Raw genomic sequence first — 27889 nt, forward strand, 5'->3', positions numbered from 1 at the left:
ACTCCACGGCTTTGTCCGGGATCCAAATCTCCCCGAGTCTCTTTAGCATAATGCTATGATCCACGGTATCGAATGCCGTGCTCAGATCGAAGAGCGTTGTTGTGGCGGTGCTGCCTTGATCAAGAGGGCTTTTTTAGTTCTTCTGTAACTGCCAACTGGGTGGATACACTGCTATGCTGGGCATGAAAGCCCATCAGCGCGGGGTGAAGACAGTGGTTGTTTTCCAAGAAATCAGACAACACGTGATTTACATGTTCCTCCACAAGCTTTCCAGCTAATGCTAGGAGTGAAATAGACTGATAATTCATGAATAGTGATGAATCTAGATGCTGTTTTTTCAATAGTGGTCTGATAATTGCGTGTTTTCATATTTTTGGGACTATTCCTGCCACTAATGAATAATTAAGAATTTCTACTATCGAAGGGAGCATGGCCTCCATGGTTGTATGTAAAACGTGAGGGGGTGCTGGATCTAAAAGGAGATTCGGATTTGATCTTATCAAAGTTCGCACTGTATCTTCATTAATGGGTGGGAAGTGGGTAAGAGCAGGAAGGGTAGGAGCCAGCGACGGGTCGATCTCATGGCCTATTGCTGTCCCAGTCCCTCCATGAAGAGATTCATATATGTCTATAACCTTTTTATGGAAAAAGATAGCTAACTCTTTACATCTTGCTTTAGAGGAATGCGGAATGGGGTTATCCTGGTTTGTCAGGGATTTCACCACTTTAAACAGTTCCTTAGGGGAAATTTGCACCTGATTTATCTTTTCTTCAAAGAATTTCGCCTGGGCTTCTTTAATGCTATTGTGGTAAAGCCTAATGGTGCCCATGTAACTGGCTTTTAAACATAGATCATAATTAAGGCTCCCTGTTTTCCGTTTTTACGGATTTTTACAGATAAACACAGACAGAAAACACTGTGTTTTCTATCTGCATTTATTTTTTAAGGAGGATAAATACAGAAAATGGTGCATATTTATGTGAACTTCCATGCTGTCTTTCATGAATTATAGCCCAAAAGCTGGACAGCATGGGAAATGAAAAAACAGGATGAAATGTCTTTAAATAATGGCATATGTCAATATACATTTGTGGTATAATGCTAATATTTACCAGTGGTTGTATTTTTATGTCATATTTGGCAGCTTAAATAGCTAAAACACAACAGACATTAAAGTATGAGTGCACGTTAGTCAGTTAAATAAATATGGAAATGTACAGTTTTACAACTTTGTTTTTACGCGAAACACTAAATAAATATGGATAAATACAGATAAAATTGCCAAAAAATAGATATGGACGGAAATTATAAAAAAATAAATACCATAAATCCGGGAGCCCTAACCATAATCTTTCGCCATGCCCTCTCCATCCTCTTACAAGCCTTTTTTAAGGAAACTAAGTGAGCGTTGAATCAGGGTGCTTTTTTGATGTTAATTTTTAACTTGGGTGTAGTTTTGGGGATGCCCTGGTCTAGTGACTGAGTGATCCAGCTTTCCCAGTCAGTGTAAGCGAATACATACCTTTAGATCACATGCATTACATCGCATGCTTTTACAACGTGGTGGTTACAATGACTACGTTGTTACAACGTGAGCCATTACATTGCAAGTTGTTTGAACAACTTGCTGTAGGGGGCGCGCTGGATTTAGGAATAGTGTAATTTACTATTCCTACTCCAGTTTGTGCAACAGCAGGGAAGGTGTTGGATTGTTAATCCAAAACAATGCGCCCCCTACAGCAAGTTGTAGAAACAACTTGCGATGTAATGGCTTGCGTTGTAACAACGTGGTCGTTGTAACGACCGCATTGTAAAAGCATGCCACGTAACACATGCGATGTTATGGCTGTTTCCTGTGTAAGCCTCATCTGAAGTTCCCTTTAGATTTGGAGTAGAAGTTTCCAACATTTTCAACGAAGCTTCCAGGTTGAGTTTTGAACAGTTCTTCATCTGATTGATGGTAGTAGTTTGTTTTGTTTTTTGGGCTCCTATGTTAGTTAGTGTAAAAGGAATGAAATGATGGTCTGACCATGGCAGAGGTACTGGTGCAAGTACTAAAAGTTTAGGGTCATAGGAGATTAGAGGGTCAAGAATATGTCCTTTAACATGAGTGGCGTCGGTTACAAATTGGGTTAATTGCATCCTCTGTAGTTCCTGCAACAGTTTTGACATGCGAGAGAGTCAGTTCATCTAAATGAATAAGTCTCCTAGGACAGTGATATGTGATTTCTTCACTGCTAGACTAGCCAAGATGTCTATCAGACTATTCATGAAATTTGCACTGAGCCCTGGTGGTCTGTATACTAAAAGTCCTGAAAAGGTGCATGTTGGGGCAAATGAGATGGCAAATTGAAGGCTTTCACAGTCTAAAATTGGGAGGGGGATGGAGATTCGTTTATATTCATTTTTCATTAAAATGGCTACGCCACCCCCTACCTTTCCTATACGATCATGTCTGTACATGTGGAACCCGGAAGAAAGGGCCGATAGAATGTCATGAGTAGAGCTATTGTTAAGACAGCTTTCCGTAATCAACAAAACGTCTAGGTCTTCCCCCTTCAAGCAGGAGCCGTATTTCTAGTTTGTGTTTAGGGAGAGAACGACTGTTAATTAAGCCTGATTTCCATGTTTTGGCTTCTGATTGTGGAGATTGGGTCAATGTATTTCGTTTATCTTGCACTTTTATTTCGTATTTACAATGAGTGCATACCTGGAATCCCTCAGGCCAATTATCTACTTGCCCTGAAAGGTTGCATTGCGATTAAGGGGGGCGGTCCTTATAACAGCAACTGGTCGGCGGTATAATGTATCGGTCTTTGGAACATTTGTGCAGGGTTCCTGGCCTCTGGTCCTGTTCGGGCACGGACGGGCACACACGGGCTTACCTTTGTTGCGCCAGCAGTACACCTGCTGCGCGCCCGCTGCCCAGCCACCATTTAAAGAAGAGGGCATCTGACAACTAGCACGCTAAGCTCCGACTGCTATGGCCGCGCTCTATGGTAGAGAGGGATAACACTACCTCTCTATGGAAAAAAAATCTGCCGTGAATATCGTTGTGATGCAGTAAGGGTCAAAGACGATCTGAAAAGTTAAAATTATATGTTAGATTGCCAACAATTCAAGGTAAAATCTATTCAATTTAAAAGTAGCAGCATTTCTGTTCGCGCAGCGTGCTCACCTGTGCGCCAGCTGCCATTGAAAGAAGAGGGCGTCTCACAACTACCGCGCCAACCTCCGACTGCTATGGCTGCGCTCTATGGTAGAGAGGGATAACACTACCTCTCTATGGTTGAAAACCTGTAGTGACCTGCGGTGAATATCGTTGTGATGCGTATTCGCCATGGGATATGGGCCAAAGAAGATCTGTAAAGTTAAAACTATATGTAAGATTGCCAACAATTCGTGGTAAAATCTATTCAATTTTAAAGTAGCAGCATTTCACTGCAGCGCAGTGACACTGTCAGTCACTCAGGTAGACCCACTGATGCTAGTGGTCCATTGCATCCTGCCCTTGCTCCCTAGGATGCTGCTCTTGCCGACCCATCCCCACTGACAGAAGGATTCATCTCACCTTGAAGATTTCTTTCTCTGGGGTTGCCTTCATTGAGGGACCCTCTGCTACCTGTCCTGTCCAATCCCTGGGGAAGCATTTTCAATTACTCTCCAAGAATATGCGGAATGGTGGATATACTATGCAGGATGTGGGCTTTGGTGGAGGAGAAGGCGCGTGTCCATGCTGACATCACCTACGACAAACTTTCAGAGGCAGATGCTGCGGCTATCATTTCCAGCAGGTGCCATGTTTGGAAGCCGGACGGTGCTCATTGCTACCCAATGGTGCATCTTTCTTTGCTGGGATCCTTGTTGTTTGGTTCTCAATTTGAGACAACGCTGAAAAATCTGGATGAAAACTAGAAGGCACTTGTTCCCCTTTGCCAGGTCTGCTTAGGGGATTGACTTCTCCAAAATTGTTTCTTTGGCCATGGTTTGCAACAATATCAGTAACAGTGGCCCTTTTGGTGTCAGATCAGTGGGTACTTCAGATACTGGAATTTAGTTATTGTCCCTGTCTGTTCAGGGTCACTCTCCCTCACTCCCACCGGCATCAGTCTTTACGGTGTCAGGCATTTGCCTGAGAGGGAAAGAGCAAAGGATGTAACATTCTACTCTGGATCTCAAAGACTGTGAACAAATACCTCCACCATCATCTATTCAAGATGGTGGCTGCAGCGTACTCTGTGTGTGACTCAATTCTGGGAATTCCTTGGTGTCCCCAGATCTCCAGGACACTTACCAGCATATCCAGATCCACTCCAGTCAATGTTTTTTTTCTGGGGGCAGCTTTAATACCAATTCCAGGTGCTTTCTTTCAAGCCAGCTTCTGTGTCTCCCATGTGTTTACTAAAGCCCTGTCTCCTCTATCTGCCATCTTGCATAAACAAGGGTTTGTTTGTGTTCATATTTACAGGATTCCTTTATTGCTGCCTCTTCTTTCCTTTAGTCTGTGGAAGACTCCAAGCACTTGTGCCAGAGTCTGCAAGACCACGGATTCCTCATCAACGTAGAGAAGTTCCATCTCCTGCACAAACATTAGCTGGGCATCAGAATGTTCTTATGGAATTTATACTGCCTGTGAAAAGCAGACTTCAGTTTGACCTGTCTGGTCTTTCGCAGTATGCCTTAACAATCAGGGAGCAGTTGTGTCTCCAAAGGTACACAGTGCTATGACCATTGTGGTTCTCTTGGTTCACTTCCAGCTTAAGCTCCTGGTAAATTTCTTTATCTCCCACTGGTTCTCAGCTTCAAAAGCTTAGAACACTCACTGTTGACTGCAAATGCCTTGAGTGCTTCTCTGTCATGGAAGATGTAAGTAGGGAACCTCCATTGCTGGAGTGGTCCTTGGATCCTCCTGCTCCCTTGGTTCTGACCACCGAGGACAACCTCTTGGGTGGAGGTTGACATTGTCCTACTTGTCAGATCAGGGTCCCAGGTCTCCCCGGTCTGACTGGAAAGAGCAGGGTGTCGTTCTCAAGGCTGTCCTCTATTCTTCCCACAACTGCTAAATCATCATGTTCCGGTCCCGATGGACAACCACATGTCGCAGGCCTACATTAACTGCCACAGGACACATGGCTTGGATGTGGTGGTGCAGGCTGTATTTTTCTGGGCGAAGGCTCTTCTCTTGTCTTTTTCAGCTGTTTATCTGTTGTAGTGGAGAAGGCTCTTGATGACCACCTTAGTCGGCATTAGAAGTTGTCTGTGCATTACCTCCTCCACCCAGGAAACAGATAGGATTTCACTGGTGGACCAGTTCACATCCTGGGGCAATGCCTTTAGTTTGTGCTGCAGCTCCATATACTTAGTCTTGGGGAGTGGATGCTCTTTTTGCCCATTGGTCCAGGAGCTTCCTTCATGCGTTCCCTCTGATTCCACTTTTGGCAACGGCAATGATGAAGGTTGACTTGTGGTTCCTCCTGTGTGCCTTGCCAACCTTGATCTCTGGTGCTGTAGCAATTGGCACTGAATCGCCTCTGGCGTTTGCCTGTGCCTCCGTCCCGTCTTGCTTGCTCTCAGCTTCCGTTGTGTGTGAGGTGCCTTAGCCTGCAGGTTTGGACGTTGAACAGCATAGGCTCCAGCCTGTATGCTTTTCTAGGATGAGACTATTACTGTTAGATAGGACTAGCACCTTCGAGCCTTGAAGCCACATGCCAAACATTGGTCTCAGCTGGCCTTCTGGTGCTCCACTATGTTATCCACATTGGGTAGACCAGCACCTTGTTTTTGCCTCCCTTCTCTCCAGCTCCTCCCTCTACAGAGGATCCTCTTTTGCACTGTTTTGATGTGCCCTCACTGTGCAATTGAGCATACAAACTCCTTCTGTCGTTCAGATGTTTTGATTGATACTTTTGGTTCCTTGGAGTAGTGCAGTAAACCCTCTGTGAGTATCCTGAGCCATTGGATAAAGTTGCCCACTTCTATGGCTTATGCCACTTTAGTGTTTCGCGCTGTGATATTTTGGAGGGTGTGTTTACCTTGGTATGGTTGCCTTTTTTGCAATGAGCCTCTTGCAATAAATTGTCGGATTATCTTACATTTGTTGTGTCGCTTCCTGGGCCCTACCTGACACACTTTGTGCATGATTATAAGTTGATGGTGAATGGCCTTTGCTACAAGGCTTGTGCAGTTGGGTTCTGGGTTCTGACTTCCATGGGCTTCATATTTACCAAATTAACCTTTAGAATCATGCAGTTCTGTGTGGTTTGTTTCATGTGTGAGTGTGTGGTTTGAGTGAAAATTATTTTGCAATACAATGAAAATCACCTCACAATGTGCATAACATTTTACAAACAAAGGCAATTTTAAAGAGAGACATTTTGTAAAGTTTCTTTTGTGCAAAAAAAGGAAACTTTGCAAAATGTCACTAGCATAAAAGGAAACAGTTCATAACTCTAGAGCCAACATGGCCGACCTGTGCTTCCCTCGCAACTATTCATGTCCCCCCCAGCTCCATCTCCATTCGCCCCCATAAAATCTCTTTTGAGGTGGGTCTCTCTGCGGCAGCCCATCTTATTAAGGTTCAGGCTACCCCGCATACTACTGTGTCGGCCTTAAGCCGTAGAACTGCCTTCATACCTGACACTTCATGAGCATGTTGAAGAACTCGTCCCCGGGCTCTTGAGGGTCTCCCTCAACCATCAAGTGACCCAGGTTGTTCTGCGTTATCCGTAGCCCAGGTAGGTTCCCGACACTCGCTCGCTGGTCGTCCAGGCGCCGACTTTGGGAACTGGCGATCAGGTCAAAGAACTCTTCTGTTTGTGGTGATGCAAGCAAGGTAGAGGGAGCTAAAGACAAGATGAGAAGAAGAGACCTTTGGTGAATCTTCATCAGTGATTCATTTCAGAAGCTTGGGCTCCTTGGACCTAGTATAATATAACAGCTTGTATATCCTACTCCAGTAAGACTTGATAGAACAATAATGGACAAAAGCTGGAAGCGCATGTGAACAGGAACAGATTATAATTATAATTGCATTTAAATAGCGCTTACTACCCAAGACGAGGCATCGAAGGGCTTTTCGGTGAGAAGCATGCTACTCCAAAATCCAAAAAGTAATAGTGGTGAATTAGTATAAGGAAATAGGAAATTAAATTGAGTGGTGGACGTGTAAGCCTGTTAGTTGGACTGAAATGGATAGTGGAGGGATAGAGGATGGAGGGGTCTAGAATGTGTTTATTTGGAGATCATAGCAGTAGGAGGAGGTTTGGGATGAGTAAAGGAGAGATGGAGTAGGGAAGAGTCTCTGGAAGTGGATAAGAGAGAGAAATGAGGTATTTGATGAGTGTAGGAGGGATACATGAGGGAAGGGTTTAGAAAGGCTTGTTTGGGAAATATGAAGAATTACTACATGAACAACTAAAAGACACTTTTATGGTCATTTGATTATGTAAACCAAAAAACTAAATTCATAACAAATACAATAGATAAAAAGAAAGAAATCACTTAAAAATCCGATTGCCACTCTGTAGTTATAGTTAGTAGTCAAAAGATAGGAATTCCTCAGATAGTAGCTCCCTAATTACTTTCTACCCATTTGACGAATCACCACAAAACTTTCCAGACTAATACCATTTTCTACATTTTGCAATGATGTAAATTTTTACGGAGATTTGTTAAGGGGAATACTTACATGCTCTATAGTCTTAAATCTGCATGAGCCAAAGAGTTACAGAGTTCCCATTATACCGACAACGATCATTAATGTGCCATTTAAAGTATTTTTTGCAAGTGCTTAATTTGTAAAAAAAAAACATAAGTGCCAGGGCCCTCATTAGAAGGTCACTTCCGCTTGCACCACCCTTTGCCGCTGCCATAACTATTAACCATCACAATCCTACATGTGTGATAATTCTGACTATTCGAGGCCCCAAAAGCTATTAGAATGACTTTGGACGCAGGTATTAGTAATTTTTAATGTGTATTGAATTAATAAACAACTGTTGCTGTGTTTGTCCATAATTTAGATAAACAACCTTACTGCGGCAGACACTAATTGATATAGGCACAGGAGCAAGAACAGCACACTAATTGCAATTCTGAATGCTTGATCTCCCTGGTTACTTGCCCCTGTGGTTTGAGGTATGTGGGTATGACAACTAGGAAGGTTAAAATCCGTATATTGGAACACAAAAGCACAATTCGCTGCAAAAAACAGATTACTAAACTTACCACACATTTTCCTTAAATGGGGCACGATGCCAACAAACTCAAACAGACAGTTCAAGATAAACCGACCATTTCCCAAACGTTTGCAAAACTGTCTCAATATCTGTTCAGAAAGGAGCAGCGCTGGGCATTTAGATGACGCAGTGATAGCTCAGGTCTCATTGATGAGATTCCCTGATTTAGTCTATCTCGACCTTGACTAGAGAACATCATCTGTTTTGACCGAGGGTCGAATATGAGGACAACACTAGACTGGACCGCCTGAATTTCCAGGGTACTCATGACAACAAAATTTGAGTTTTTGTTTTACATTGTGACACTGAGTCCTACATCACGACTTAGATGCATTGCTGATGGACCGCTCTGTCCAATGAGCTGCATTACAGCATGCATATAAGAATCTGAAGAGGTTGTCACTCTTATTTAGTTGAAACAATAAAACTTTTCTAGTTGAAATAAAATATTTTTTCTATATCTATATATTAAAACTCTATTATGTCCACTCATTGATCACTCACAGGATTTACGTTCTACAATAGTCAAGAATTTACGCTGACACTTGCCTTCGGTTTTTAACTGTCTCACCACATTTCAGTTGAGAGGTTTTGGGGTGAATACACGATTCTTGACAGGGACACACCCCATAGCTAAAATTACACCTCCCGCAACTCCTTTGTTTGGCACAACCGCGATTACAAAAGTCTGTCTTCCCTGACGTTTTTCAGCTTACGTCTGTAGCAGGTGGGCGGCACCTGCTCGCATACAGGAAGAGAGAAGCTTGAATGCTTTCATTAGCAGTCACTCTTCCGAGGAGCGAATCCATGCCAGGTATTTTCTCTGCTGTATATATTTGTGTTTGGAGGGTTTCAGCGCTCCTTCCATCATCTCGTTGTGTTTGCTTTGTTCGCCCCAAGTTGGCCAGACATGGGTCCCTTGCTCACTTTGCCACTGGTTTCAACCTAGCCTGGCTGATAAGGAGTTTTACCCCAAGACCGGTCCCAGGATGCTTGTTTCCGGTCCAGGGAGACCTGGCTTGGCAGTTCGGGCTGGACCGTTCCCACGAGGCACAGAGTCAAGACAGACTTGCATATAGCCGGGTCTGAATAGGGGTGGCCAAGTGAGCTAAAGAACGATGATGTATTCAACCCAGATCTGTGACTGGGGGTGAGTGACTGAAAAGTTTCAGTGCTCCGTCCATTATCTCCTTTTGTTTGCTTTGTTCGCCCTAAGTTGGCAAGGTATGCACAGACGTGGGTCCTTTGCTCACTTTGCCACTGGATTCAAGCTAGCTTGGCTGATTAGGGGGGTTAACCCGAAACCAGTCCCAGGATGCGTGTTCCCGGTCCAGGGAAAACCTGGCTTTCAGTTTGGGCTGGGCTGTCCCCATGAGGCATAGGGTCAAGACTGATTTGCATATAGCTGGGTCTGAACTGGGGTGGCGAAGTGAGCTAAAGAACGATGATGGATTCAACCCTGATCTGTGGCTAGGGGTGAGTGTCTGAAAAGTTTCAGAGCTCTGTCCATCAGCTCTAAGTTGGCAGGGTATGCCCAGACATGGGTCCCTTGCTCAATTTGCCACTGGATTCAAGCTAGCCTGTCTGATGAGGGTTGTTACCCCGAGACCGGTACCAGGATGCTTGTTTCCGGTCCACGGAAGACCTGGCTTGGCAGTTCGGGCTGGACTGTTCCCATGAGACACAGGGTTAAGAACGATTTTCATATAGCTGGGTCTGAACTGGGGTGGTGAAGTGAGCTAAAGAACGATGACGGATTCAACCCTGACTTGTGACCGGGGGTGAGTGTCTGAAAAGTTTCAGCGCTCTGTCCATCCTCTCCGTGTGTTTGCTTTGTTCGCCCTAAGTTGGCAGGATTATGCCCAGATGTGGGTCCCTTGCTCAGTTTGCCACTGGATTCAAGCTAGCCTGGCTGATGAGGGATGTTACCCCAAAACCGGTCCCTGGATGCTTGTTTCAGGACCAGGGAAGACCTGGATTGGCAGTTCGGGCTCAACTGTTTCCACGAGGTACAGGGTCAAGACTAATTTGCATATAGCTGGGTCTGAACTGGGGTGGCGAAGTGAGCTAAAGAACAATGATGGATTCAACTCAGATCTGTGACAGGGGGTGTGTCTGAAAAGTTTCAGCGCTCCGTCCATCATCTCCTTGTGTTTGCTTTGTTTGCCCTAAGTTGGCAGGGTATGCCCAGAGTGGGTCCGTTGCTCACTATGCCTCTGGATTCAAGCTAGCCTGGCTGATGAGGGATGTTACCCCGAAACAGGTCCCAGGATGCTTGTTTCCGGTCCAGAAAAGACCTGGCTTGGCAGTTCAAGCTAAATTGTTCCCATGAGGCACAGGGTCAAGACTGATTTGCATATAGCTGGGTCTGAACTGGGGTGGCGAAGTGAGCTAAAGAACGATGATGGATTCAATCCAGATCTGTGACTGGGGGGTGAGTATCTGAAAAGTTTCAGCGCACCATCCATCATCTCCTTGTGTTTGCTTTGGGTTTTGGAACCAGTCTTACGGTAATTCAAAAGGCGTTGTCATGTTTCCTTTACGGTAGGTATGACAGGCGAGTATGGCATGAGCGTTTTAAACATGTGTGTCTTCCTACCCTGGGATCTTTACTGGTATTACCACATTCACGCATGTTTTCGGCCATCAGCTTCAAAAGACAGGGTGACCCTCTCCCCCAATACCTTCATGTCTGTGTTTAGGTCCCTGTTTTCTTGCCTATTTTAATTTACGTTGTTTGGGTCACTATTTCTGGTAGTATTAAGAGCATAACTCACCTTCCTTTTTGATTGTAATAATCCCGTCTGCAGCAATTTACATACAAGAAAAGACTCTCGCTTTTAAATTTACACGACTTTTGGGTTCTTTCTGTTCAGAAACCAGAAGACACACAATTGATGGACGGAATGCAGAACAAATCAAAACATTCACCCCCAGTCAAGAGATCTGGGTTTCAATTCCATCATTCTTTTGCTCACCATGCCACCCCAGTTTAGACCTGGCCATATGCAAATCAGTCTTGACCCTGTGCCTCATGGGAACCACAGAGTCAGTACACAAACACACACACACACACAACCACAACCACAACCACAACCACACACACAACCACACACAACCACACACACACACACACACAACAACCTACCTACCTACCTAGGTTCGCAATGCGGGGAGGTTACCCGATGATGAAGCATGCCACCCTTGGGTGGGTGAAGGAAATCGTCCTGTCAGCGATACACTCCAGCACTCTCCTCTTTTATACGTAGGCCCAGGGGCCATTTTTGTGCTTTCTGAACATGCAAGGGTCCCACATGTTGGAGTAAGTAACTCATATGTCAGGATTTGCCCACAATTGATTATAGTTTTAACCTACAGAATTGTAGGTGCAAAGGGCATTGGGGATGTTTGAGGTATTCATTTGAGGAATCACGGTCACTGTAACGTGAGCACCACTCTCTAATTTACATCATATCTCTCTGAGAAGGACATCACTCGCATGAAGATTTCGGGCCTGAGTTATTGTTTGTCATTCTGTCAGGGTGGCAGAGGACATTATGCCCACCACCTGACGGACTACCGTCTGCCATACTCTGCTATCAGGACCACCATGGCTGCTCTTGTGATGGCATGGAAGGTTTGCTGAGCGTCCACCATGTTTCAAGTAGCTGCCCACCAAACCTTTTTAATTTTTCAAAAACAAACTACTAATGTTCCTGAAGTCCTGAGAGTTTTCTCCCAGGGTATGGGGTAGGGGGTTGTAAAGCTGGACTGGTCACGTTTCTGTTGCCTATTTCTATATTTGGGTGTTAAACTGGTACTAACATGGGGCAGCCAATTCCTACATTCCTACTTTATGCCAATACACTTGGCATAAAGGTGGGGGGAAAAAGCAGTCAAAATAATGAATGACCTGGCACAAGAGAAAATGAAAGGAAAGAATTACTCAGCAAGGTAGGCGGGGAAGACAAGTTGCCATGAAATTAAAAAACAGACTGAAAAAGCAGAGGTCTCTTGAGACTTGGGAACGGCCATTCCACTAGTTACATAGGAGCAATTAGGAGGCCATGTTAGGGTCAGGCTCATCCTCGAGCTTGACAAATATATTTAGAAAGCCTTAGTTTATTGTGCTGCCATTGAAATAAAAAATGTGCTTTGTGTTTAGAATCCAACAGTGACTTGTAGGATTGAGTCTAACGGAGAGTCTGACGATTCATTGTAATTTTGAGAAGTAAAATCCTCTTTCATTCATCACAATAGTAGCACAATAGTCGAACTCCACTGGAAGTGGAAAGATAAACCAAACACTCGATAGCATGTGGTAAAAAAGTCATCCACATCGGAAGCCAATTGTATCTATTTTTAGGTCTCGCCTGAGCGCTAGCGCATGCGCTAGCTCAGGCGAGACCTTTAGTAAGCGGCGTTTTCAAAGTGCTACCAGAGAGGCTTTTGGTGGCCTAAAGCCTGCGTGCATGTGAGCGTGAACGTGCACAGGCCTCTCCTTTCACGTGCACCACTCGCGTGTTTTTTCTTGCGCGTGCGCGCGCACACGACTCCCGGGCTTGTTGCTCGCGCTTCTTGCTTTTTTTTATTTATAAATCTCCGTTGTGATCTAAGGCCCATATATATAAATTCCAACTGAATACAATGCAAACAGTGTTTCACCCTGGTAAACATTGGTAAAATGAGTGTCACCTGACACCATTCAGGACTAACAGCTGCTACTTTTGGGATAGTGATTTTGATTTAGAAGTGTGCATTTTAATTTAATCACTGGTACGTGGGTTCAAAGCCGCTGACAGCCTTCTTCAGTTTTAAAAGCTTGTTAAGAAAACGCCCGAAATGTTTTGACAAGTGACAGTATTTTTTCGTATGCAGCCCAAGTTCCCCCTCCCTTTGTCGAGCCATGCTTCATGGGTGTGGACTTCATCCCTGTTATTATGACTCGCAGCATCCCTGCTTCATGTCAGAGAGCAGCTCATCACTGCGTAACATTGCCCTCACCATGCCTGTTCCCGTCTTCCCTGATGATATCTCTCCTCTGATCCACTACATCACACCCGGTGCTGAGTCCAAACCTTGCTCCCACCTTCTCTGCAGTTGTGCCACACCAAACTTTTCCTTGTCTTCTCCACAGGCTATTTACCTTCAGTCTGGCTGCTCCTTCCACATCAGTGTATTGCATTCTCCTGTGTTCTGTCCTCTTCCTTGTCCCGCTGTGTATACGCTGCTGCTGTTACGAGTGCTCCAGGGTCCAGATGCACCATCTCAAAACTGTTTATAAATGGTATGAACCACATTCATCAAGCACATTGGCTACAGATGCTCTTTATATCCTGACCTTAATGCAAAGAAGAAGACCCATCGAAATGAGGATAATGGGAGACTAATTCATGTTGCAAATAGTGGTAAGAACAGCACTGTAATTGACTTTTGACAGGTCAGAGCAGAGCACCTTTCTTTATGGGTGTGAGATCAGTTACCGGAGTCAGTGCACAAGATTACAATATGGCTTAATTTTCCTTACTCTTTCTTTTGTAATACTGCAGGCCTTCACCCCGATAAAAAAAACACTCTGTATCAAACCTTAGGTTGCCATACAGCTCCGTTTTCAGATATATAGAAGTTCTTTAATATATTGCATAGTACTAAACACATTTATTGTAGGGTCTCATTTTGATTGATGTGATAAAAATAACTCTTCTGTTGACTGGCTGGATGTGACAGCTATCTGAGTGAGATAGAGCTCGATAAGCAGTCTGTGCTTCCCCCGGTTCAAGCAAGTTAGTTGGTTCACTTCTGTTAATTGATTAACTTAGTTGTCATGGATTGTAGTGGCGAAACAGTTGTATCTACATGCTAAACAAGCATTGGCATAGCCAATAGGTCTCGCTTTTGGGACCTTATAAGTATTTAGTTAGGCAGCACAATATCCTTGGTGCAACAACATCAACTGTTGCATGGCTAAACACTTATAAGGTCCAAACGCGAGACCTATTGGCTATGCCAGTGCTTGTTTTGTAAGAATTAGCATAAAAACGTCTGACTTACAGCTTTACCTGTCAGTAACCAGACCTGATGAATGCTTGTTCTGCTGATACGCTGTAAAGGAGCCCCGCTGCTGAGCAGAACCTTTAATGCACACTGCGGAAGGTGAGATATATTGTTCTGCTGCTGGTGAAGCTCTATAGGGAGATGGCAAGAAGCAAGATGAGATCATTGAAGCCAAGATGAGCATTGGCACAGACCCCCTGCCTGGAAGTCAGCTGCTGAGAAGGTGGCCTGGAAATGTAAAGCCTTTGGTTTGACATCCTACGCCGTGCTCCAAGCGTTCGCCTAGTGCAGGAGCTCTACGTCAATGACAGTGAGAAGTGCCTAGGAGGTGCTATTGGTGGTCTAGGTAACAGGATCAACGCCAGGTGTTTCCACCTGGGAGCTGGCGATGACCCATTGCTACATCATGAAATCTGACGCATTTTATATTTCAAGCACTGTCACACACGCCATCATATTCAGAGTAGCCATCTCTACCTCAAGGACGTCAGTCGGTGAAGCTTTTCGCATGATTAGACGTGTGCAAATTGCAGTGCACACAGACTCCAAGGTCGGTCCACGAAGGCGAGATCTGATCACTCTATCACAGTACGGCTAGATTCAATGGAAGAGCATCCACAGCAAGTGGGTAACTTTTCCAACACAATGACAAAAGAGACAAGACACCAACAAATAACCCAACATGAATACAAACCTACTCAAACTCATCTAGCTAAGACACAAACATATATCCAAACTGGAACAAGACTCACACAAACATATATTCACCCCCAACCAGCACAGGCACATACAAGTGCATATCCAAACTCAGCCAGATTGGAAACGATCAAGCATTGCAAACCTAACCATGTAAGACACATATACAAAGCTAATGAAGACACATACAAAGACACTCAAACCCAATCAGCTAAAGCACACACAAAAAGATATTGAAATTGAACCAAGACACATACAAACTCATACTTAACACCAGTTAGCAAACACACATTGCAGCTCATATTCAAATCTAGCAATCACATTTTCAAATCCCATCTGGTAAGACACATACAAACATACGTCCACCCCTAGACAGCAAAGACACTTGCAGACACATCCAAAAGCTAGGATACGAACAAAAACATGATTAAACTCAAGCATGTAAAACACATACAAACCAACACCCAAGCCTAATCAAGATGTATGCATGCCCACACCCAACCACATAGCCAAACCCAATGACACCGATTCGCAATACATTAAAGTTGCTCCATGAGACTAAACTGCTGTCATTTACCCAAATCAGAGACCAAAAGCAAACTGGGAAAAAAAGTATGTATATATATATATATATATTCACTTAAAAAACCATAGGTTTCACACACATTATAGTTAGCTAGACATTTCCCTCGTAAAAAACCAATGAAATTCCCCCGTTATAGTTAGTGCAGGCAACTATAACTCACGCGACCGCAATCCTCTGCTGATGACGTCAGATATTATATCACTGATGACATATGTGTCTTTCTGAAAAATAAATATTTGTAATATATGTATAGCTAAAGATTAATGGAAGAAGACATGGGTAAATAGGTGTCTAAATACAGTGATGTAATATCTGACATCATCAGCAGAGGATTGCGGTCGCGTGAGTTATAGTTGCCTGCACTAACAATAACGGGGGAATTTCATTGGTTTTTTACGAGGGAAATGTCCAGCTAACTATAACATGTATAAAACCTATGGTTTTTTAAGTGTATTTGCAAGGTTTTTTAAATGCTAATTCCTAACTATAACGTGTGTGAAACCTATGGTTTTTTTAAGTGAATTTGTACGTTTTTTTAAATGCTAAGTTATGTATTTATTAATATCTATTTTTTTCAGGTTTTTCACGGTGCGCGCACGGTGCGCGCACAGTGCGCGCACTGAGCACGCACGGAACGCCCACGATGCGTTGTGCGTGCCGTGCGCGTACGGTGCGCGCACCTCGCGGTTTTTCGAAAAAATTAAAAATCGTTTTTTTCGCCCTAGGGGGTCCTTCAGTGACCCCCTGACAAAGGCTAGGGGGTCAGGAACTGTCCACCCTGCCCCCTTTTCACGTTCTCCACCTTTGTTTTTCACTGCCTCAGACTGCGAGAGACAAAATGGCGGCCGACACTTCCTGATTTCGACCGATTCAAATGTTTACTGACATCTAACAACCAATCAGAATTGCGCTCGCGCACGGCAGCATGCGCGTACGGTATGCTTACCGTACGTGCACGGTGCACGCCTATAGATATATATGTACTTTTAACTGCAATTTTCTCAGGAACTACTGAACAGATTGACTCTAGATATCCAAAAGGCACATCCCTGACTTGAGGACTACCTCTATGCCAAATTTCAAGTAATTCTGTTCAGCCGTTCGGGCTGTACCTTGGACTAAAGGTCCCTATGGAAAAATGCATGGGGAAAACACGTTTTGGGACCCCCCTTTTTTCTCAGCCCCCGCTTGACGAATCCCCCCGAGACTTTCAGGGTAGGAGCGGAGCGGAGCACCCCACCTATTTTGAAAATTTCGCGAGGATTCATCCATCGGCGCCAAAGTTATTCCAAATAGAATGTTGCGGATTTCCTATGGAAACACGGTCCTAACTATAACTATCTACTGGCGACCGCCAGTAGATAATATATATATATATATATATATATATATATATATATATATATATATATATATATATATATATATATATATATATATATATCCAATATAGGTGTATTTCTGTTGCGAAATAAACATCCAGCACTCCGAAATAAGAATGGGCACTCGGTCTTTATTTTTCATAAACGAGGTGTAACATCAACGCGTTTCAGCAGACTCGCGCTGCCTTGTATATATATCAAAAAAGGGGCTCCAAAACCTTCCACTGTGACATTTCCAGCGGAAAGACCTGCATACAGTGTTGTCTTCTGGCCCCATAAGGCTCCATCTCAAAAGGACACGTTTGTCTTAGGTGTGTGTTTTCGTTTTCAACAGGAGTGCATTCGGGACTCGTAGTGTTGCTTCAATTTAATTGAATCCTTTCGCCAATCACATTGAAATCTAATCTAAGGATTGGAAAAGTTGTGCTCTAGTGACATTTAGTCATCTGGTAACTCTAACATGTAAGAAAAACAGTGCGTAGAATACTATTTTGGAGTCTGCGGAAATCAAAACCTTCGGAAGAAAATTGCTTAACACAATAGTGACAGTCATACCTCATGTACTAAAATGAATAACACACATCATACATTATATCAAGCGAATCAAGACCATCAAAACCAGTGTGGTTGAGAACCTGCCCCTTTCAGAATTCATACATGCCCCAAGAGGTGACCACTGGAGTCCCCGTATCGCTCCTATGCCGATGAGAGTTACTGCAGACACAGACCTACATGATGACATGGCATTCTGGATATAATGTGATATCAGAATGTCTAAAATACATAAAGCATGGCCCACCCAAAGAACATCCTCCTCTGTTGCTGTGTCACTTTAGCAAAAGTCTGCCCATCACTTACTTTGTCACACAACACGATAACTAGAAGCTTCCACCGCATGCCTACCCGTCGGCTACTGGGCCAATGAGTGTCTGCCCATCACTTACTGTGTCACACAACACGATAACTAGAAGCTTCCACCGCATGCCTACCCGTCGGCTAGTGGGCCAATGAGTGTCTGCCCATCACTTACTGTGTCACACAACACGATAACTAGAAGCTTCCACCGCATGCCTGCCGTCGGCTACTGGGCCAATGGGTGTCTGCCCATCACTTACTGTGTCACACAACACGATAACTAGAAGCTTCCACCGCATGCCTGCCGTCGGCTACTGGGCCAATGGGTGTCTGCCCATTACTTGATGAGCCCAAGATTTCTGGCCCTCAGTTACTGTACCACAGTATGCCTGACCATCAGCGGCTTTGCCACATAACGCTTGCCCGGCCATTGCTGTGCCACACAGTGCCTACTCATCATGTATTGTGCCCAAGTGTCTTTGCCCAAGAGTACCATGGACCACTTATGTATCATTTACCAGGCGATACAAATGTAAAAGCATTGGTTATTCACATAGTAACCATGAATAACCAACTAGACATCTCAACTTCCATCATTACCCCACCCGCCTGACAGACAAGTAGGACAAGGAAGCCAATATGGGATTAAAATTGGTTCTGGAAAAGGGATTTTGACAAGATGTCCTGATCAGGGCCACTCTCCCGTCTCAGTGATTCGGGTTGCACTGCTGCTACAGACATTTCCCATCAGGTCAATGCAGCCCTCAAAGGTTTAGTAGTAGCACTTACGCAGCGTGGGCACTGGTGTGGTGGCAGATTCCCCTGTTCCTCCTGGGCTCTCCTCCAGCGTGCACCTCTGGTCGTCCATTCGATTGCTCTGGAATTTACTGAGTAGGTCAAAGAAGCATTCCTCATCAGACGACGCCCGCTTGATTTTCTGCAAAAGTAAAAGACAGTGGCGCTCCATTAGCAAAGAGATATTTAGATGTTGTCAATGAGTAAACAAAGAAGGTAAGTGACGGCTGCTGGGGGACCGAGGTTGGACAGACTTCCATTGTGTATATCGGGGTGTGGACACAACACCGGGATCTCCAACATGTATGCGGATGCTTGTGCTCTAGAACAATGATACTCAAAGTACGGCCCGGGGGCGGCGTATGCGGCAGTCCTGACCTTCACATGCACTCCCCTACCCCCCACCCCGGTGACGGTAGCACTAGGCTTGTATTTAATCGACTCAGCAGTTCCATAAAAAAAGATTCTAAACAAATGGGATAACATTTATTTAGAATTATTTGAAGTTTATTTAAAGTTAAAGAAAGGAAGTAACTAGGGTGTCCTGCACTGCTTAACTTTAGGAACACCTTCATTTTTAAAGACCTCTTGCAGCAAATGTGAAAACATATGAAGGTCTCTTCAAAGTTCAAAAAGTGTTTCATTACCATGCAGAAGCATTGAACCTTAGTACATCGGATCATGTTAGTGCATTGAGAAGTATTTTTTTAAAGTGAGTTTGCAAAAATGAATTTAGAAACATTCATGCTTCCGCCCATGCGGACAACAGTGCCAACAGTAAACTAAGAGGCAAGTAGCATGCTGTGTGCACCCTTTGGTTGGCCTGAGTTGCGATTATATATAAACAACATTATATTTAATTAAATCAAACACAGGAGAAGGCTTTGTACAGCACACATCCTGAAGTCATGTATTTTGAGATCCTCTTATATGTGATAATGAAGAAAAAGGAGAAAAGTGAAATAAAACAATGGCCTAGGATCACACAATTCGGTTAAGTAGCCAAGCGGGATTGATCCCATGATTTAGGGTTTCACATTGTGCAATTCAGCCACTAGATATACATGCTTTGCTTCCCCTACACCAAACTTAGCCAACATAAAACCGCCAAACTGCTGGAATCAGTGCGGCAATCGGTCACACCAAAAACCAAACTTTTTGGCCACTGGGAAAATATTTGTGAGTACCCATGCTCTAGAAGGAAGGACAAGCTTTCAAGCGTTGGAGTCTGATCTATGCCGGATATCCGGGATAGTCACTACCTATATGATCAACCTCCATACAGATCATGAAATAGATATACACATCTCATGTTGGTGTTGTGAACATCAAACAAGCATTGGCACTTCAGAAATCAGTGGCCGAGGACTCCATGTTAGGTCTGAGTGGGATCATACTGCTTGCACAGGCTCTTGGGAAGGCATTGAGGCCCTGGGATTTTGGGATCGTTTGCCCAGGTGGGATGTTCAAACCTGGCTGTATATAAGACCCAATTCTTGAATCCTGGGGTTCCTTGCAAATGGCTTCAGTTTCAGGGGCCACAACCTGCCTGGGGAGCAGCTCTTTGCCCCTGGGGGGAGGGGGAGCATGGTCAACCAGCAGCTCCAGCTGCCCCTAAGGACCCCTCACCTCGAGTCTGCTGTCTGCCCATCGTTTCTGGTAACCCCTTTAGCACCAGAGTACCAACTGCAGGGTGCAAGGGGCACAGGCATACCAGGGCTGGCACAGGAATCCAAGGGCTGGCACAGGAATCCAAGTTCCGGCACAAGCATACCAGGGCTGGCACAGGAATCTAAGGGTTGGCACTGGAATCCAAGGGTTGGCACTGGAATCCAAGGGCTGGCACAGGAATCCAAGGGCTGCCACAGGAATCCAAGGGCTGCCACAGGAATCCAAGGGCTGCCACAGGAATCCAAGAGCTGGCACATGCATACCAGGGCTGGCAAAGGAATCCAATGGCTGGCACAGGAATCCAAGGGCTGACACAGGCATACCAGGGCTGGCACCAAAATCCAAGGGCTGGTACTTGAATCCAAGGGCTGGCACAGGAATACCAGGGCAGGCATACCAGGGCTGGCACTGGAATCCAGGGGCTGGCAAAGGAATCCAAGGGCTGGCACATGAATCCAAGGGCTGGCACAGGAATCCGAGGGTTGCCACAGGAATCCAAGGGTTGGCACTGGAATCCAAGGGCTGCCACAGCAATCCAAGGGTTGCCACAGGAATCCAAGAGGTGGCACAGGCATACCAGGGCTGGCAAATGAATCAAATGGCTGGCACAGGAATCCAAGGGATGCCACAGGAATCCAAGAGATGGCACAGGCATACCAGGGTTGTCAAAGGAATCCAAGGGCTGGCACGGGAATTCAAGGTCTGGCACCGAAATTCAAGGGCTGATACTAGAATCCAAGGGCTGGCATAGGCATACCAGGGCTGGCAGAGGAATACCAGGGCTGGCACTCGGATCCAGGGGCTGGCACTGGAATCCAGGGGCTGGCACAGGCATACCAGGGCTGGCACAGGAATCCAAGGGCTGGCACTGGAATCCAAGGGTTGGCACAGGAATCCAAGGGTTGGCACAGGAATCCAAGGGTTGGCACAGGAATCCAAGGGTTGGTGCAGGCATACCAGGGCTGGCACAGGCATATGATGGCTGGCAAAGGAATCCGAGGGCTAGAACAGGAATCCAAGGGCTGGTACTGGAATCCGAGGGCTGGCACAGGAATCCAATGGCTGGTACTGAAATCAAAGGGCTGGCACAGGCATACCAGGGCTGGCACAGAAATCCAATGACTAGCATTCGAATCCAAGGGTTGGCACAGGAATTGAAGGACTGGCACAGGAATCCAAGGGCTGGAACAGGATTCCAAGGGCTGCAACAGGATTCCAAGGGCTCCAACAGGATTCCAAGGGCTGGCACAGGAATTCAAGGGCTGGCACAGGAAGTCAAGGGCTGGCACAGGCATACCATGGTTGGCACAGGAATCCAAGGGCTGGCACAGGCATGCCATGGCTGGCACATGAATCCAAGGGCTGGCAGAGGCATACCAGGGCTGGCACAGGAATCCAAGGGCTGGCACTGTAATCCAAGGGCTGGCACAGCATACCAGGACTAGCACAGGAATCCAAGGACTGGCACAGGCATACCAGGGCTAGCACTGGAATCCAGGGGCTGGCACTGGAAACCAAGGGCTGGCACTGGAATCCAAGGGCTGGCACAGGCATACCAGGGCTAGTACTGGAATCCAGGGGTTGGCACTGGAATCCAAGGGCTGGCGCAGGCATACTAGGGCTGGCGTAGGCAGACAGGGCTGACACAAGCATACCATGGCTGGCACAAGAATACAAGGGCTGGCACAGGCATACTATGCCTGGCAAAGGAATCCAAGGGCTGGCACAGGAATGCAAGGGCTGGCACAGGCATACCAGGGCTGGCACTGGAATCCAGGGGCTGGCATCGGTGTACCGCTGGCATCCCCACCCCTGCACCAAGCCCGGAATGAGGACTAACATGCAGACTCTTTCTCCTGTACGTAGTCCTGATTCTGGGCTCGTTCCGTCACAAACAGTTCTTTTGCTGTGAGCATTCTGCAATGAGACACCCCATAGAACAGGCCCAACACAGCCAGCAGCCCCAACAGTGTGCACCATGAAATGGGGCAGTGCATCCTCGGATTAATTAATAAATACATAAATATAGCGGCCCAAAGATGTTCTCAGGAGCCAGCTTGCCTTACCCTTTACTCCACCTCAGGGCTCTTCCTTCCACCAGCCCACACTTCCTCCTTTTCACCTCACTCTTGTAGGGTCCCCCGCCCCCGCTTTCTCCCCCTGGCACTCTTTCCAGTGTTTCTCTTGCTTCTCTTTCCAGTGTTTCTCTTGCTTCTTCTTACTTCCTTTCTGCCTTCCTCTCTCGTGCTCTGGGTTCAAGTCTGATGATACAAATCCAAATTCTCAACAATCTCTTAGTTCACCCGCTCCACCTTCTTTAAATAGGGATAGAGCGGCAAGAAGGCAATCTGCCAGCAATCACCGCCCCCCGTGCCCTCCTCACTCGTTTATGTTTGATAGGTTATTTTGTATACAGCTGTTGTCAACCAGCTGTGTGCTTATCTATTTATTTGACTATTTTTAGGAATCATTTGCCAATCGAAGGGAAGTCTATCTTGGCTGCTGAACCTACAGCCCTGGGTTTTAATGCAGCTTTTGGCGTGTAATCAAAAAGTGTGTCATTCTGGCCCAATTATGTTAGCTCCTCATACTTGAAGTTGTAAACATGTGTAATGTAAATAGGTAAAAATTAACTGGGCAGCGAGCTGTCCGGTACTGTCCCAATCACACGCTCACACTGCCCTTCCCCGTGAGAAGCTGCATTTGTGGCTCCACACACCCTACTTTCATGTGTACAGCACCTCATGGTCAAGGTCCTTCTGCCCCCGTAAAAGAGCTCTCTATAAAGTGCTCTGCTGTCCCCTGACGCAATGTTGGCGCTTTATCAAGTGCTACAAAAAAAAGGTTTCAAATAAGTGATTTCTTCTAAACATGCTCTGTAAGCAGAAACATTTTAAGGCATGGGCAAAGTAGGCTCTGTCCCAGGACCCTGCCTCTCAGAGGGCTCCCAACAGAGCCAGCTCTGTTCTGCAGAGGGTCTTTCCCAAATGCCCATGAATAATTCTAAAACAGATTGTTTTTTTAATAACATTTTCCTTTAATTTATTTTTAATGTGGGTGATGCGTAAGACTCTATTAGATATTACAGACATTTGTTATAGAAACGTGTTTATGTTTCATGCAATAGCCATCAAAAAAGTTATTTTAGATCAAAACAGGACCTCACATATGAGAAATGGGAGGTTGTCACAGAGAGTATTTGCAGTCATATGAGTGAGCTGCTGCTGTGTTACAACACTGAAAACACACCCTATTCTCCCTGAATTTTGATATTAGATAGATTAGATATTAGACGAGTGTGCCTGAGCTCTGTCAGTGACCTGGCCAAATATCTGAAATTGGACCATAAATTCAAAGCAGTTCCGAACAGGGGCCCCCTAAATATGTTTGGCCTAGGGCCCCCAAAATCCTTAAACTGTCCTTGTCTGTAAGAGAGTAATAATGTGGTTTATGAGATTAGAAATTAAGCAGAGCATTCGAATTCTATTAGAAGACAAACGTTTCCCCCAATCCCTGTTCTTTCTGCAGCCATCCCTTCCTCAAGACTCCTCAGTACCTTTTACCTATTAGCAGATGTTCAGCACAAGCCACGAACACATCAAGGCCAAGCAAGCAGCTGCCTTACTGCATCATCACTAACGGCCACAAGAAGGCGCCAGATATGAAACGTAGCTTCAAAAATACCTTGTTGCTAGTGGAGAAGGAGTGCCCAAACAACAAAATGTAATTTTGCCTGCGGGTCTGAACTTTATTGAGCCGGATCTGGTTCTCTGCCAACGCATTTTCATTGCCATAAGCCAATACCTAGAAAGTTGGTACATAAACGTCTTATCTAAATGAATGCACTGCGTGCAATCCTTCTTTAACCCAAACTGGTAATGTCATTGATTTCTTTTTCCAGTTATTTCAATTCACTCAATATCAGAGTTTTTAAAAAATCCATCATGCTTATATGCTCATTTCTTTAAATATTACATTCAAAGAAATGAATTATTGATGAAAACTGCACACATAAATCAGCTTATGTGTACTTAAATTACAAGACAAGACCCATAAGGGCCCAGATGTTTCCAAGTAGAGTGAAGCAATACGGGGCTCACTGTTCCCCTCACAAAGCCACACATGCTGCAGAGTATGTGGAACAACGAAGCTGCAACCCGCCTGATTCACCAAGAGTGTTTGAGCGGAGATGCAAATCTGCTCCCACGCGAGTGGCCAAAGTTCAGATGGAACCTCTGACTTTCAGAAGTAACAAGAGTGCTCGTGGAACTCTAGGTCGGTTGTAGATGGCCAGCAGTATGATCGTTCTTAAACATACACATACTGACTTTCACAAGGTGGGTAATTAGGGCAGTGCAAACTTGAGCCAAATGTACATTAATGCATTTAAGACACCTTTGCAGAGATTGTGAGCAGGTGACTTACTCTGGTTGTACACCTAACATATTTGTGATTTCCAAGAGTAAGTCAGGATTACTTCAAGAGTAAGTCACAAAAAATATTTTTGTCAATCGGGCCCTCAGTTTCTTTGTTTCTCCACTTTGGATAGAGGGCATTACCTGAAATGACCCTACCTCTCTTGAACTTTGACGGAAGGGTCTGCCTGAACGATTTATGCAAAAACCCTTTAATGGGACATGAAAGCAATTGGAGTTTTTGTGCTTTAGTATCATGGTTTTTTATTATTCTATTTGTTATGCAATGGTTTTAATTAATTTATGCAAATAAATATACATACGTACAGATAGAGGAACCTGCTCCCTTGCGCTCTTATTATACATGGGGTGCAGAAATCAGCCCCTGGCACCGGAGGGGATGAAAGGGTCAGAGTGTAGACGGGGTCAAACTAAACCAGGGGCGCAGCGCGCGGTATTACCACGTCCTGTACGCAGACTCCAGGGAATCAGGGACTTTGCTTCGTTTTGAGCCACGTCTGCCGACAGATTCTCCCGCTCTTTTGCTCACTTTCTATCCTTCTCTCTCTTTCACTTTCTCCCTGACCGTGGAGTCCCAAGCCAGCGGAAGGGAGAGCTGGGGTTCTTAGGTGCACGCAATCTCATTTCCCCGTGTGCTCCTGAGAACACTGACGCCTGGAGTAGAGGCTCCCCTCCCACCCACCCCCTCAGGATGCTGAAAGTCAATATATCTGTGCACTTGGTGGCCCTCAGCCTGCTCTCACCTACAATTGACGGCATTCACATACCCAGAGAGAGTGCGGATGTGTCAGATAATAAGTGCACAGTGCGCATGTGTGAAGTTGTGTGGTATTGAGTACATGTAGGCTGCTTATACACGCCAAATGACCCGCGTGGGAAGACTTCAATGGCCAACAGAACCCGATGTGCGCCATAAATCTACCTACAGGGCCTTTAAAAGACTGGAAGGAGGGGGGCATTAGGCCCCAGGTCCGCGCGCTTACCAAGGAGCCGCCCTTCTTCCACAACATTTATTTCTGCACTTGCAGTTGCAGGCAAACGTATTATCTTCAATAACAAAGAGCAGGATTGGCCCGGGGACGATAAAAAAAAGTGGCCCACATTTGCATATTGCATTTCCTTCCTCAAAACACTGTTTCGGCGAAATTTTATTTTTTTTAAAAAAAAGGCAGGGGGGGGTAACAAAAAATGCAAGGTTTAGTTTACACTGGTGAAACACACCTGAAAACAAGTGAGGCTTTTCGGCTCTGCCCCCCCCCGCTCAATATGCATATATTAATGGGCCGGCCCAGCGAGAGAAAGGGAGTGATACCTCCGCCCATCTGCCTCCAGAAAGGCCACTCAGGCACCCACTGGGCCGCTGGCGGTATCCTAACAATGCAGAAACCACCCAAATCGGCCCCCCAGGCTGCTCAAAAAAGCAGCTCACAGCTGGAACTAGGACATTGGCCACTCAGGCATTGCCCGAGAGCCCGCATTACCAATCCGAAGCTGACAAAGATGCAGCTTATGTGGTCAAACTACTAGATGGCGATGGACACATGGTTTTCTCCTTCACTGGAGTACAGTATTATTTTTTATTAGTTAGAAACATGTGCTTACAGCATCTGACAAAAATGGGACAAGCTTCCAGGGGGGCCTGTTTTACATTTTGGCCCAGGCCTCGCAAAAACACTGGACACGATAGAGTGACTGTGCTGGGTGAGCAATACAAACTGGAAAGACAGGACTAGTAGACCGACCTGACTGAGGGCGGTCACTTCCCAAAGCGAGAATGAAGTGAGAGCTGAAGTAGCAGCAGAGAGTTTGACTGAGACCTCAGTTTTGGGAGATTCTTAGCTCTTTGTGCATAGCCCATATATTGTTAATGGCTGCCAGGGGGGCCTTTGCAAGGTTCATCTGAATCCATTACAACCATTTATGCGAAGACACACCCCAAGGCTTGGACCCAAAGCGGGAAATAAACTGTGTTGCTGGTTCTCATGATAACTAGAATATTGCAGTCAACCGGCCCATTGTGAGGATGACCATAGCCAGACCTAGTTTCAGGTACCCAGCACTGATGATGCTGGTGGTATATAGTTGTGCCTCTTCTCTTAATAGCCAGGGACTTGCGAGCCCCAGAAGCCAGGACTGGCCGATAGTCACCGGCTGGCAGTACTTACATGTACCGATGTTGTCCTGAGGCGCACACATTTTTTGAGGATTGTTGAATTTCATTGATTTCAAGATTCAAACCTGCAAAGAATTCATGTCTCTACCCCCTTGCTCCAAGGCATAAGGTTTACGTTTTCATGTTGACATGCTGAACCCATGTATTTCTAAATATACCTTTATTTTTTTCTTTTGTCATTTAGTTGTCTTTATCCATCTCCACTTCTCTTTCTGAGATGTCCGTACTCTCATGAATTATCACTTCTTGTGTTTATGTACAGTGAGGTACCTGTGCATAGCTATCATTTTAAAACACAGAGCAGTACATTCAATGTATAGTCCAGTCTCACATGAAAATAGTCTCTGCTGGTACACAACAAGACTACCTTTCCCATGTCGGCGATATTTTTAGGGAAGGGTGTAGGAAGGGTCTGCCCGTCACTGCCTGAACTAGACCAATCTGTCATTCATTGAGGAAAAGCACAAATGCAGCATGCCAAGGTGAATGCCCGCCTCAAAGGTGTCAAGGGCGGGAGAGGATTCTGTATAGGAACGCTCTCTTGGAGTCTTTCTACCTTGTCTTTTTGAGAGGGAGGAGACACAGGTGAGAGCACGCCTAGACGAAGATCCTGACGATGAACACCCCGACAGATTCAGAGGTTCCCATGTTGGAACCTAAGGGAGATGGGGTGTCAGATCACAGGATGGGGCAAGTGTCTCCCAACTGGACACAGCCGCTCACAGTAGCTTCATGCATGTCTACGGAGGCCACATTTAGAAGACAGATGAAGGATTCTCCACTCCTGCTGAGTGCCTTCCTGCAGTGGCGCTCACTTTGAAAGATCTGTGGAAGTCTTAGCACCGAGGCACATCATCCACCAGCAATGGACTTTCTCCTCCAGCTTGGACTCTTGGCTTGGTATGCATGGATGGAACAGCGCCAGGAAGCTGTGTGGTGGTCATCCATTGTAAGATCTGTTGATGGTGCCACCGCCAAGAGAAGCAAGATGAAAATCACAGGT

General features: G+C 45.4%; 1 protein-coding gene across 7 annotated transcripts in view; it reads right to left on the reverse strand.

Annotated features, from left to right (window-relative positions):
- Window positions 1-27889, reverse strand: part of GPSM1 (G protein signaling modulator 1) — a 982732-nt gene that overhangs the window by 112394 nt on the left and 842449 nt on the right. For all 7 annotated transcript variants that reach the window (XR_014963238.1, XM_085613283.1, XM_085613273.1 and 4 more), the window contains 2 exons: window positions 18601-18748; window positions 6635-6843 (listed from right to left, as the gene is read on the reverse strand). Coding sequence is in view for 6 of the 7 variants with exons in the window: in XM_085613283.1 (XP_085469409.1) it covers window positions 6635-6843; window positions 18601-18748 (357 nt within the window). In the remaining variant the exon portion in view is untranslated. The remainder of the gene's footprint in view (window positions 1-6634; window positions 6844-18600; window positions 18749-27889) is intronic.

The sequence above is a fragment of the Triturus cristatus genome, chromosome 1_2, assembly GCF_964204655.1.
Source record: "Triturus cristatus chromosome 1_2, aTriCri1.1, whole genome shotgun sequence".
Taxonomy (NCBI): Eukaryota; Metazoa; Chordata; class Amphibia; order Caudata; family Salamandridae; genus Triturus; species Triturus cristatus.